At 40.5% G+C, this 14,259-nt stretch overlaps 1 protein-coding gene across 1 annotated transcript; it reads right to left on the reverse strand.

Moving 5' to 3' along the window:
- Positions 1–7,234: 7,234 nt before the first annotated feature.
- LOC114113741 (SH3 domain-binding glutamic acid-rich-like protein 2) lies at positions 7,235–7,664 on the reverse strand. Its single transcript, XM_027965929.3, is given in 3 exon segments — positions 7,235–7,479; positions 7,482–7,508; positions 7,511–7,664. Coding segments are annotated over 3 exon segments (327 nt in total). The 5' UTR covers positions 7,566–7,664.
- Positions 7,665–14,259: the final 6,595 nt, after the last annotated feature.

Raw genomic sequence — 14,259 nt, forward strand, 5'->3', positions numbered from 1 at the left:
ATAGTATATGACCTTACTTATATGTGGAACAAAAAACAACAAAACTCAGAGAAAAAGAACAAAAAAAGCGGTTACTAAGGTGGAGGGGAGGGAGAGGGGAATTAGAGCAGGTGGTCAAACTTCCAGTTATAAGATAAATAAGTAACTCGGGATGTAACATACAGCGCAACAACTATAGCTAACACTGCTGTAGGACATGGGCTTTCCTGATAGCTCAGTTGGTAAAGAATCCGCCTGCAATGCAGGAGACCCCGGTTCAATTCCTGGGCTGGGAAGATCCCCTGGAGAAGGGATAGGCTAGCCCCTCCAGTATTCTTGGGCTTCCCTTGTGGCTCAGCTGGTAAAGAATCTGCCTGCAGTGTGGGAGACCTGGGTTTGATTTCTGAGTTGGGAAAATCCCCTGAGAAGGGGAAGGCTACCCACTCCAATATTCTGGCCTGGAGAATTCCATGAATGTATAGTCCATGGGGTCACAAGAGTTGGAGCAAGTTGTTAAGAAAGTAGTTAAGTCCTAAGAATTCTCCTCAAAAGAAGGCATTTTTTTCCTTTTCACCGTATCCATATGAGATGAATTTTAGCTGAACTTACTGTCTTATATCCTGTATGTAAATTAAACCATCATATTTTATGCCTTAAACTTATACAGTGATATATGCCAACATTTTTAAATTAAAACTGGAAAAATTGTTATCCTATTGATTATATAGATTCCTTTGGAAAATGGGATTCTAAGACTCTGTGCAATGAACGTTCATGGACATTGCATGTCTATAATCCCAGTGTTAATCAAATACAGGGTATAGTTTCATTAGGGCTGTGTGGAAGTCTGTGAATTCGGTTGTTCTGCATAAAAGTGAATTTATTCCATCCTGGAGTCCCACCATTCAGCATGCCATTTTCTCAGCACAAATGTGTACCCTTTTGCAGCCTTTTGTAGACACCTCTGTCCTTTGACTTTAAAGATGATGGAAGGGAGACAGAGCATACGTTCAATTCATAAAAGTCTCCCTAAGGATGTACTAAGTGAAAACTACGTGTCCACATCTGGGCAGGGTCTCGGGGAAGTAATAGGAAATGCTGGCTCTGCCTTCAAAGGGCTTACATTTTGAACAATACCAGATGGTTCATTTGTAAGACAAAACAATCTTTTGTTCACTCGGGAGTAGCTTTTTAATTTGTCTAATTTTTATCACTCTAGTGCTGATGACTTTGTTTACCAGGGCCCACTGTGTTGATGGCTGTCTTGCAGACAGTATCAAAGGGATTTCCCTATTTAATGTTTACTGTTAGTTACAGATGGGTTCCCTGCTTCAGTGAGGCTACTGGGAGCTTTCTTCAAATGGCTCCATTCAGGCATACTCATTTTCTAATTGAAAGATCACGGGAAACTTAGCCTAGAGGAAAGAAGACTGAGAGGGCATGATAGCTGCTACAAGTATTTTAGAGCCTTTCGTCTGGAAGAAGGATTGAGTAAGAAATGGGGAGACCATACTGAGTGTAAGTTGTGGTTGACATAGGATTCAGTGCTGTCTGGAATGACCTGGAGGACTTTATGGAGGGTCGGGGAGGGAGTAGTACTTCCCAGTGTCCATTTGTAGGAGGATAGCCATGGTTTTCATTCCCCTCTACCCTTGGTTTGGAGTTCATCAATGTCCTGAGTCTGGCCCCAAGTCCTGGACGTTCTCGCCTTGTGATAAGAGGAGCAGCAGCTCTGCTGTGCGCCCCCCTCTCTTCCTGTTCACCGTCCAGGAGTGGTGCTGGGGAGCAGCATATTCTCCAGGGCTGAAGATGATGACAGTACCCCAGAGCATCATGAGCAGAGAATCAGTGTGAGGGCAGAGCAGATGCCTGAGTGGGTAGGCAGCTTCTTCTAAGCCAGGGTGCCGGGTTGGGTCCTCTGGGCTGGCCTGAGCTGGCATCACTGCAGAGTCATCTTGGCCGTGGCAGTCCTCCCCACGTCCCCTCCTGTGCCTTAAAGGGATCCCATTACTGGGCTCAGCTGTCTGCCCTCTCTCGGACCCAGAGCATCACCCCATTTCCTTCTTTCTATCTTCCTCCCTGGGTACCACTATGCCACTCTTAATCTGTTTTTATCTCCTAAGCAGTACTCCTCATATTTCTCTTTCCTAACAATTCTCCTGTTTATTAGAAAAAACACTAGTGACAGAAACCACAGGGAGTAAAGGCTTGTTTATTCTCCCCTTGTAGGAGGGATGCTTTTAAGTGTTTTTCTATAGTTACAAGAGTTTTCTGACACTTCAAAAAAATGCAAGCCTTTATTTGGAACCCCTGCTCTCACTGCATGAGGACTTCAGGTGCTTTAGAGGAAAGAACTCATCCCCGAAGACTATAACTGAGTTTCTAACGGATTGTTAAAGGCAGGAGGACACAACTCTGGAGAATTACACGGGAGGTTAACAAGAAGAATTCTAAGGTCCATAATTCAGTGAATTAGGCCAGATTCTGTCTCACGGATTGTTCCATGTCTCAGCCTCTACAAACTCATATTTAGCTCCTTAAGGATGCCAACCACCATCATAAAAAGAAAGCATAATCAAAGACGTCTAGAGTTGTCCTGTCATCAGCTCTGTAGTCCATGTACAGCTGGCTCATGCGTCTGAGTTGATCAGGGAGTGCTGAGGATCTAGGCTTAGCTACTCACCGCTGACCTGGCTCATGGGGACCTGGACCACGTCCCCCCCAATCCCCAGTCCTCGAGATCAGATGATTGCAGGGTCTGTTGAGGCCTAGGTGTGTTGCAGCACACTGCAACAGTTTCTGGCACATTTTATTGGCCAATACAAGCCAAAATGTCAACCCAGCTTCTAGGGATGGGAAAATGTGCTTCTTGGTGGGAAAATGTGCTTCTTGATGGGAAAAGGTGCAAATACACATAGCAAAGAGTAAATGGCCACAAGGAGGGAAAAAACTGTGGACACTTTTATAATTTGCTACAGGGTGTTAGTATCAAATGCTTTTGCTTATATTCTCTTTAGTCATCTTCCCAAACAATTCAGTGAGGTGAGTAGTACGGGTATTATAATTCGTTTTTTCACTGAAGAGCAGATGAAGTACAGTGAGACTGAGAGATTCTCAGTGGATCACAAATGCTGGAAGTGGTGAGAACTCAAATGTATTTTAAAAGCATATAAATAAAGAGATGTTACTGTGATCAAAGGAAGGTTTTCAACAGTTTGACCCAGGCAGACTCGTTATCTGCCTTATTAGTTATCTTTTGTGAATTGGGACAGTGGAAGGCTGAATGTTTTTCTAAATGTTGTCTAACTTTAAATGTTAACCATAAGGGTGTCAATTCAAATGCAGGAGCTTCTTAGGGTCCAGTTAGTGTGGGGATATTGTAAATTCTTTCAAGATCTTTGACTGATCCACTTTATTTCTAACTGAAATAGAGGTTTTCTTTCTTTTTCTTTTTTTGCAATCTTCTCTCTTGAGCTGTGTGAACAAAACACTTGAAAACACCCGCTCAATATGCTGTTCCTAAGCTGTCTCATTCTGCTAAACACTGGCGAGGAAGTTTCAGCAGAGCAGAAGGGAAGAAAGTCTCTGTATCTTTTATTTCCCTTAGGTGCAGGTGAATTCTATCCACAGATACTTATTCTTTAGATTTGCTTTCATATGTAATAATTATACTCTTTGGACAGCTCTCAACAATTCCATGACATATGATTTTACAAAAGTGAAAATTTCTAATGAAATGAATCCTAAATTCTCATTTCTAGATTCTTGACATCTTCTTAATTATCAAGAGGACACAGAAATGTCATAAACCGGCCCAAGTTTTAGAACTTACTCCCAAACTGAAATTCTACCTTTAGAAAATGCATTCATTTTTGAGTAATTATATGAAACTATTTAATTTATATGAAATCCTTTAATACACTTATTGATACACATCAAAACTCTAATTGAAAGGCAAATGTACCAAAGTTAATATTTCAAAACATTTTCAGTTGACACATTTTTTCATTAATCACCATATTTGAGGCATGATACAGGGGTATCACTCAATTTTCACAAATACCTCTTTGAGGGGAACATTATCTTAATTTTATAAAACAGAAAAGTGGACTCAGAAAAGATTCATATATGTTAGGGTAAGCTAGGAAATGATCAAGTCTTGGACTGAAATTCTGATTTCCTTGAATCCCAGAATCCTGTCTACAACTAAGAGAAGGCAAGGTCCTCTGAGAATGAGATACAAGTTGAGGGAAGTAAGGGCAGGGAAAAGATATTGAAACTGAGATTGAAGAGTCAAAGTCACATGTATTTTTTTTTTAATTTTAAAGAATACTTTATTAGTTTCTGTAATCAAACCCAAATAGATAAGACCTTACATATTTAATACAGTGACTTTTCTAGACCAATATGGCTGTTAATTTTTGTACAATGCCAACACAACACAATACAACTGGGATACTTTTTCCAAAGTTGACAACACAGATAAAGTTTCCACAAATTCAAATTATATATATATCACTCTGCATTCTGTCTAATTTTAAAAAGGCATAATCTGAGTTTTAGCAGCATATTTCCTTTGCCCCAACAAGCCTGCTATAGGAAGGAAAAATTCTTTCTTGAAATGATCCTAGTATAATAACTATGTTTACAATTCCCATCCACTTCTGTCCTACATGATTATCCAGATCCAAAGGCAGCTAGCTAAAGAAGGGATGAAGAAAATCATTATATGTTTGGAATTTAGCTGGTAAAACACCACAAGTAAGGGCATGATACTATCTGAACAGGTTCAGGTAAGATGTGGTTCAGTTAAACCCAGAGAGCAATACCCTCAGGACTCCGCAGAGCCTGGATGCCACGGGAAATGCCACACAATGGGCTTCTGGCTCACTTGTAGCAAGCACAGTGCCAACTCAAGCTGGTCTGTCCAATTTCTTTGCTGCCCCCCAAAAAAGTGCAGGTGAGCGTAGATAGTGTGTAACTGTGATAATAATTTAGCTCTCCTATTCATCTAATTCACTTAGAATATAATACAATCAGAGTAATTCAGGGTTTTGAGGCAAACAAGTGTGAGTCGCTTTCTTGGTCTGGCAAGTATTGTATTGATCTTATGACCCCAGAATTTAACTCCCAAAGACTGAATACTACCAAGTCGCTTTTTGGTACTCACCGGCAAGAGCAGACAAAATGTAAGCTAGATCACTGTAACATTAATTTTTTTAACTTGCTGTATCTTAAAAAGAAATACTAAGTCTTATCAGACTTTAACACAATACCCAGTTCAAAAACAATTTCCTAAATAGTCCCTGGGATTTATCAAGTGGAATGTGACCTAGATTGTATTTAAACCAACTAAACACTCATACTCATGATTTCACAGCAGCTCTCCTTGCAGAGAAAACTGTGGAGTATGTGTCTGTTCTAGTCAAGTAGGAATCCGTGGAATACTTTTCTTCTGATTGTAGTCTTGGACTGCAAACCTCAAGCTGGGATGTCAGCTTCAGCAAGTTCTTTAGAAGAGTCTACATTTAGCAAGTTGGAGGGAGAGAGAACACAGGTGACAGGAACGTAATTATTTTGCTCTTTTCCTTGCTTACAAACTTCCTGCTCAGAATCTAAAAGGCAGGTCCACCATCAGGATGCTGAGAAAAGCAGAGTACTATAGGTAGGCATCTGAGAGTTTATCTTATGCAAGACTATTCCCAGGTTGGCAACTAAAAACTCTGAAAAGTGTGAGAAGGGACAAAGTTGCAGAAAATGAACCTTGCCTTAATGAAGTGGACAGGTTCAGTATTTATTTGCAACCACTTCAAAGAGAGATTTCACATGCCGTGTACAATCCAGAGTGAATCTCTGACAGCCTCTTTCCTGTATGTACTCTGTTCTGAAAAATCACTGATACTTATAAGGGAATGAGTACATGTGCTTACATTACTCTGAAAATCTGAGACTGTGCAGTGGCCAGAAATATGAGTTGGCAGAATTAGAGGGCCAGTAACATAGGAAAAAATATTAAAATGTACAGCAATATTAATTATCTTTTAATATGCCTCATCAACGGTTCACAAAATACGTCTAACCAAGATCTTCCTTTCTCAAATAATATAATCCTTTCAAAAAGTATATAAACAGCTACTAGTTAGGGGGGCTGCATTTTAAAATATATGTGCTCTTATGCATACTAAGTTGCTAGAGCTGAAATGCTTTCAGATACAAGTCAGATAATGTCCCTATACATTTACTATCTAATTAGTGCACATTTTAAAATATATCTTTTAAGCAATCTTATTCATCAATGGCACCTCACTCCAGTACTCTTGCCTGGAAAAATCCCATGGATGGAGGAGCCTGGTAGGCTGCAGTCCATGGGGTCACTAAGTCGGACATGACTGAACAACTTCACTTTCACTTTTCACTTTCATGCATTGGAGAAGGAAATGGCACCCCACTCCAGTGTTCTTGCCTGGAGAATCCCAGGGATGGAGGAGCCTGGTGGGCTGCCGTCTATGGGGTGGCACAGAGTCAGACACGACTGAAGTGACTTAGCAGCATTCATTAGGTGAGACTTGCCCCTTGAAGAGATAAAGAAGCATATATTTTTCAAACTAGCAGTTCTTTTCATCCCTATAACTTGGTTCTTATCACATACTATAGTCAACTGCAATTTCTGGACACATCAGGAGGGGCTTGGAGGATTTACGGGGGTACGAATTTCCATCACCAAAAGGAGGCTAGAACATCTAATTTTTTCTAGTTATGACAAAGCACTGGAATAGTGATATTTGATTCTGCAGCAAAGACCTTCAGTCCTATGTCAACCAACATTGCTATTTTTCTTTCTGATCAAAATATTCTAATAGCCTGGCAGACTAATTTCAAGGATTAGCACCTAGGCAGTTTGAGCAATCCTGACATCGACTACAAACCAGGGCAGATCCAGTATTTTCTCTCTGATGGTGCCACCCACTTATCACTCAGTCATTCAGGAAGCACACCTGGGACAGGTGACAGGTCCTCTGGGTAAAGTGAGGCAACTGCAGGTAATTCTGAAAATAAGAAAAAACCCACCACAGTCCTGATTTGGGTTAAAGCAATCATGCAATCCCATTAGACTCAAGTCTTCCCCAAACACCTTTTCCATGACAAGCAAAGTTACTGATAATGTATGTGGCTTCTGCCACAGTGACGCGTTAGGTTAGAAGCTGTGTGCTGAGTACCACCGGGGACTCTGAAATGCATCTTCACCCTCTTCCTCTTATCTTTGCTCAGGTTCTGCCGTTGATGCCAGCTGTGATTTCAGGCCTAAGAATGAAAGGACTGTATTGCTCTCCTTAGATTCCAAAGAATTGTCATAATCTCCACAGTATTGGTCATCATTAAACATCTGGGGTGGCAGAGGGTTGCCCTGAGCAGGTTTCTGCTCCGGGGGGATGTTCTTATACATCCACTGCCTCTGCGCTTCTGACATTGGGATGTCCACCTCCTCAGCCTCTATCTTGCGGCTTCTAGAAATCTAACCATATTCCGCTATTCTTCTTTATTGCCACGAAGCCCGAGGAGGAGGAGATGAACACACAGATGACCATCCTCTCGCCGGGTAGGGACCGACCTTCTGCCCTTGCGGGCTCCGGGCTGGCGGGGACGTGAATGCAGAACTCAGCTGGTGCCACCGCTGCCCTGCAGAGTGCTTGGGTCTGGGGAGATGGCAGGGGTCTGGAGCCCTCCTGCCCGCTCTGCCAAAGCCACAGTATTTGAGGGTCAACCTCATGAGGAACATGAAGCATCCACTCTACAGTGGAAGAACCTGTAGTGAATGATACCCCATGGACGTGGTAAATAGGAAATCAGCATGATTTTCTGTTTCTCCTCTGCAATAGAATTGCCTCTCACATTTTTCTGTATATGCCAACTACTTAGTCCTTTTAAGAATCTCTTCAATAAGGGATTTTAAGTCCTTTTTAAAAAGGCATATTTTCTCTGCCTGCATATGTATTGTTTCTTACCTTTTTTTAAAAAAAATCCAATTTTTCTTTTACTGCCTGTTTTATTTCCTACAATGATCTAGATTCCTATCCAAATTCCTTCCTGATTGCTGTTAATTTAAGTTGGTATTATAAACCTAAACTTTTGGTTTCTGGGTTAGATTTTTTCTGGAAGAATATTTGGGTGGTTGGTGTATTTTCTGAGTCCTTCCACACCTGACATTGTATTTTAATTGACATCACACATTAATGAAAACTTTGCCAAATACTGAATTCTGGCACCATTACCCTTTAATTTGTAATGGTAAAGATACTCTTACATAGCGTTCTATGATTGAGTGTCATTGAAAGAAATCTGTATGCAACTCGATTTTACTCCATTTTGAGCCATCTGACCCAATTATGACAAGTGTGATTTTGTTAATCAGATTTTCCTAGAACATGAAGCACATTGTGAATTTTCAGACTCAGGTCTTTCTTCCTTTTATAACTTTTTATTTTTATGATGCAAAATTTATGTAGAGTGAAATGCAAAACTCTGTTGCTAAACATTTGGATTGTTATCAGTTTGGGCTATTATGAACTAAACTTCTATGAACATTCTTAGGCAAGTTGTCTGTGGACATACGTTTTTATTCCTCTGGGGAAAATATATGGGCAGTAAAGTTGGTGAATTTTTTAACCCTATAAAAAACTGTCAAACTATTTTCTGAAATAGTTGTACCATTTTACACCCCTGTCAGAAATGTATGAAGATTCTAGTTGTCTCACATCCTCTATTTGGTATTGTCAGTATTATATTATCCATTATGATATGTGATATGTAGTTTGATTTCATTTTGCATTTCCCTAATTTATGATGGTATTGCACAAAATTCTCTTTCTTATTGCCATCTGTGTATCTCATTTGTGAGTTGTCTAAGTCTTTTGCTCAATTTTATTGTAACAGAAGCAGAAGATATTAAGAAGAGGTGCAAGAATACAGAGAAGAACTGTATAAAAAAGATCTTCACAACCAAGATAATCACGATGGTGTGATCATTCACCTACAGCCAGACATCCTGGAATGTGAAGTCAAGTGGCCCTTAGAAACCATCATTATGAACAAAGCTAGTGGAGATGATGGAATGCCAGTTGAGCTATTTCAAATCCTGAAAGATGATGCTGTGGAAGTGCTGCACTCAATATGCCAGCAAATTTGGAAAACTCAGCAGTGGCCACAGGACTGGAAAAGGTCAGTTTTCATTCCAATTCCAAAGAAAGGCAATGCCAAAGAATGCTCAAACTACTGCACAATTGCACTCATCTCACATGCTAGTAAAGTAATGCTCAAAATTCTCCAAGCCAGGCTTCAGCAATACGTGAACCATGAACTTCCAGATGTTCAAGTTGGTTTTAGAAAAGGCAGAGGAACCAGAGATCAAATTGCCAACATCTGTTGCATCATCAAAAAAGCAAGAGAGTTCCAGAAAAACATCTGTTTCTGCTTTATTGACTATGCCAAAGCCTTTGACTGTGTGGATCACAATAAACTGTGGAAAATTCTGAAAGAGATGGGAATACCAGACCATCTGACCTGCCTCTTGAGAAACCTATATGCAGGTCAGGAAGCAACAGTTAGAACTGGACATGGAACAACAGACTGGTTCCAAACAGGAAAAGGAGTACATCAAGGCTGTATATTGTCACCCTGCTTATTTAACTTATATGCAGAATACATTATGAGAAATGCTGGGCTGGAAGAAGCACAAGCTGGAATCAAGATTGCTGGGAGAAACATCAATAACCTCAGATATGCAGACACCACCACCCTTATGGTAGAAAGTGAAGAGGAACTAAAAAGCCTCTTGATGAAAGTGAAAGAGGAGAGTGAAAAAGTTGGCTTAAAGCTCAACATTCACAAAACGAAGATCATGGCATCTGGTCCCATCACTTCCTGGGAAATAGATGGGAAAACAGTGGAAACAGTGTCAGACTATTTTTGGGACTCCAAAATCATTGCAGATGGTGATTGCAGCCATGAAATTAAAAGATGCTTACTCCTTAGAAGGAAAGTTATGACCAACCGAGATAACATATTAAAAAGCAGAGATACTACTTTGCCCACAAAAGTCTATCTAGTCAAGGCTATGGTTTTTCCAGTGGTCGTGCATGGATGTGAGAGTTGGACTGTGAAGAAGGCTGAGCACCAAAGAATTGATGCTTTTCAATTGTAGTGTTGGAGAAGACTCTTGAGAGTCCCTTGGACTGCAGGGAGATCCAATCAGTCCATCCTAAAGGAGACCATTCCTGGGTGTTCACTGGAAGGACTGATACTGGAGCTGAAACGCCAATACTTTGGCCACCTCATGCAAAGAGTTGACTCATTGGAAAAGACTCTGATGCTGGAAGGCATTGGGGGCGGGAGGAGAAGGGGATGGCAGAGGATGAGATGGCTGGATGGCATCACTGGCTCGATGCACATGGGTTTGGGTGAACTCCGGAAGCTGGTGTTAGACAAGGAGGCCTGGCGTGCTTCGATTCATGGGGTTGCAAAGAGTCAGACATGACTGAGCGACTGAACTGAACTGAACTGATTGTATCATATGTGTTTTTATTTTGAATTGTAGGAATTTCTTATACATTCTGTGAACACAAACGTTGTTATATATTAGTTATTGTTGTTCAGTCACTATGTTGTGTCTGACTCTTTGTGACCCTGTGGACTGAAGCACGCTGACCTCTTCTGTCCTCCACTGTCTTCTGGAGTTTGCTCAAATTCATGTCCATTGAGTTGGTGATGCTATCTAACCACCTCATCCTCTGAGAATATCCCCCAGTCTATGGCTTGCCTATTCATTTACTTAATGATGTCTTTGATGAACAATGGCTCTACATTTTGATAAGTTCTAATTTTTCAATTTTTTCTTTTCTGGTTATTGCTTTGTAAAAAAATTATATGCTTATTTCAACTGTTCTTGTGAGAATATTCTTCTGTGTTACCTTTGAGAAGCCTTATCATTTTAACTTATAAATTTGGGCTCATAATCTATTCTGAATTAATTTTTTGTATGGTATGGCACACAAAGATCAAGATTCTTTATATGAATATCCGATTATTTATTCACATTGTTTGGAAGAGACTTTCCTTCCCCCTACTGAAGTGATTTTTCGCCTTTGTCAGAAGTCTCTAGGACATATGGGAGTGAGTCTATTCCATATTTCTCAGACTGTCCCAAAACACTTTCTATCTTCACTCCAATACAATAGGAAGTCTTGTAACCAGATAGGGTTAATCCTCAATTTGTTTCTTTTTCAACAGTTTTGGTTGTTTTTTTTTTTTTTTTTAAGGAGGGGCTTAGATTTTTCATCTATGAATATTAGAAATAGTTTGTCAATTTCACAGAGAAGTAGGTCTTTCTTATATGAGCAAAGGTTTCTGCTATTATTACTTTATTTTGTCTCTTTCTTTCTGGAATTCTGGAATTTCGATGAACCAAAGGTTTAGAACACTGGGATCTCTCTCTCTCACTTATTTTCTCTCATAATTTAAATTTTTAAAGGCTTTCATGGGAGTTCTGAGTGTATTTCTCATTTTTATCCAACAGTGACTTGATTTTCTGTTCTTAACTGCCTTTCTGTGGCTTTACTTTAGTGACTCTGCTTTCATTTTCAGTGAGCTTTTAGCCTTAGATTTGTCTCTTTCACTACACTGTCAATTCAGTGGTCCCTTGAGTCTTACTATACATGGGTTAGACCTTTTCTAAAGGCTTATTTGATGGACTTACCAGGTAAAGCATCTGCCTGCAATGTAGGAGACACAGGAGACATGGGTTCAATACCTGGGTTGGGAAGATCCCCTGGAGAGGGCATGGCAACCCACTCCAGTATTCTTGCCTGGAGAATCTCATAGACAGCAGGGCCTGGTGGGCAATAGTCCATATGGTCACAAAGATTTGGACGTGACTGAGCTCCTAGGCATGGAAAGGCTTATTCAATTCCAGTAGTAAGTTAGTAAGTCAATATACAAGGTAGCCAACTACTTCCTCGAAGGAAGGAAGATGTCTTTACTGTTTCATTTCCTTTCTTCACCTGGCACATGGTATGCTCAAAAAATACCTGCTGAGTCAATGGCTGTGCCATTATTCTAAGTGCTTCCCTTCACTTATATGCCCTTAACATTTTAGATCTCATGATATTTTCAGTTTTCTTTTACTCCCAGAAGGTTGCCTGTGCTTGCCAATCTTTGTAGGAGTTGAGTGGGTACTACTGGAAATTGGTGTGCTTCCTGTTCTCCCCAAATGTTTCACAGAGTTCCTTCAAATTTACACAGAAGGAAGTAGGGAAGAAATAAGCCACCAAATCAACAAAAACACCACAGACCATTCAGGTATGACCTAATCAAATCCCTTATGGTTATACAGTGGAAGTGAGAAATAGATTCAACGGATTAGATCTGATAGACAGACTGCCTGATGAACTATGGACGGAGGTTCCTGACATTGTACAGGAGACAGGGATCAAGACCATCCCCAAGAAAGAGAAATGCAAAAAAGCAAAAATGGCTGTCTGAGGAGGCCTTACAGATAGCTGTGAAAACAGAGAAGTGAAAAGCAAAGGAGAAAAGGAAAGATATACACATTTGAATGCAGAGTTTCAAAAAATAGTGAGGAGAGATAAGAAAGCCTCCCTCAGTGATCAGTGCAAAGAAATAGAGGAAAATAATAGAATGGGAAAGACTAGAGATCTCTTCAAGAAAATTAGAGACACCAAGGGAACACTTCATGCAAAGATGGGCTTGATAAAGGACAGAAATGGTCTGGACCTAACGGAAGCAGAAGATATTAAGAAGAGGTGGCAAGAATACAGAGAAAAACTGTACAGAAAAGATCTTCGTGACCCAGATAATCACAGTGGTGTGATCACTCAGACATCCTGGAATGTAAAGTCAAGTGGGCCTTAGGAAGCATCACTATGAACATAGCTAGTAGAGGTGATGGAATTCCAGTTGAGCTATTTCAAACCCTAAAAGATGAAGCTGTGAAAGTGCTGTACTCAATATGCCTGCAAATTTGGAAAACTCAGCAGTGGCCACAGGACTGGAAAAGGTCCGTTTTCATTCCAATCCCAAAGAAAGGCAATGCCAAACAATGCTCAAACTACCACACAATGGCACTCATCTCACACACTAATAAAGTAATGCTCAAAATTCTCCAAGCCAGGCTTCATCAGTATGTGAACTATGAAATTCCAGATGTTAAAAGCTGGTTTTAGAAAAGGCAGAGGAACCAGAGATCAAATTGCCAACATCTGTTGCATCATCAAAAAAGCAAGAGAGTTCAAGATAAACATCTACTTCTGCTTTGTTGACTATGCCAAAGCCTTTGACTGTGTGGATCACAACAAACTGTGGAAAATTCTGAAAGAGATGGGAATACCAGGCCACCTAACCGGCCTCTTCAGACATCTGTATGCAGGTCAGGAAGCAACAGTTAGAACTGGACATGGGACAACAGACTGGTTCCAAATCGGGAAAGGAGTGCATCAAGGCTGTATATTGTCACCCTGCTTATTTAACTTACATGCAGAGTACATCATGAGAAATGCTGGGCTGGATGAAGCACAAGCTGGAATCAAGATTGCTGGGAGAAATATCAATAACCTCAGATATGCAGATGACACCACCTTTATGGCAGAAAGTGAAGAAGAACTAAAGAGCCTCATGGTGAAAGTGAAAGAGGAGAGTGAAAATGTTGGCTTAAAGCTCAATATTCAGAAAACTAAGATCATGGCATCTGGTCCCATCACTTCATGAGAAATAGATGGGGAAACAGTGGAAACAGTGTCACACTTTATTTTTGGGGGCTCCAAAATCACTACAGATGGTGACTGCAGCCATGAAACTAAAAGACGCTTACTCCTTGAAAGACAAGTTATGACCAACCTAGACATATTCAAAAGCAGAGACATTACTTTGCCAACAAAGATCCATCTAATCAAGGCTATGGTTTTTCCAGTAGTCATGTATGGATGTGAGATTTGGACTATAAAGAAAGCTGAACGCCGAAGAATTGATGCTTTTGAACTGTGGTGTTGGAGAAGACTCTTGAGAGTCCCTTGAACTGAAAGGAGATCCAACCAGTCCATCCTAAAGATCATTCCTGGGTGTTCATTGGCAGGACTGATGTTGAAGCTGAAGCTACAATACTTTGGCCACTTGACGCGAATAGCTGATGCTTTCGAAAAGACCCTGATGCTGGGAAGGATTGAAGGCAGGAGGAGAAGGGGACAACAGAGGATGAGATGCTTGGATGGATCA

This window comes from Ovis aries, chromosome 3, assembly GCF_016772045.2.
Source record: "Ovis aries strain OAR_USU_Benz2616 breed Rambouillet chromosome 3, ARS-UI_Ramb_v3.0, whole genome shotgun sequence".
Classification (NCBI taxonomy): Eukaryota; Metazoa; Chordata; class Mammalia; order Artiodactyla; family Bovidae; genus Ovis; species Ovis aries.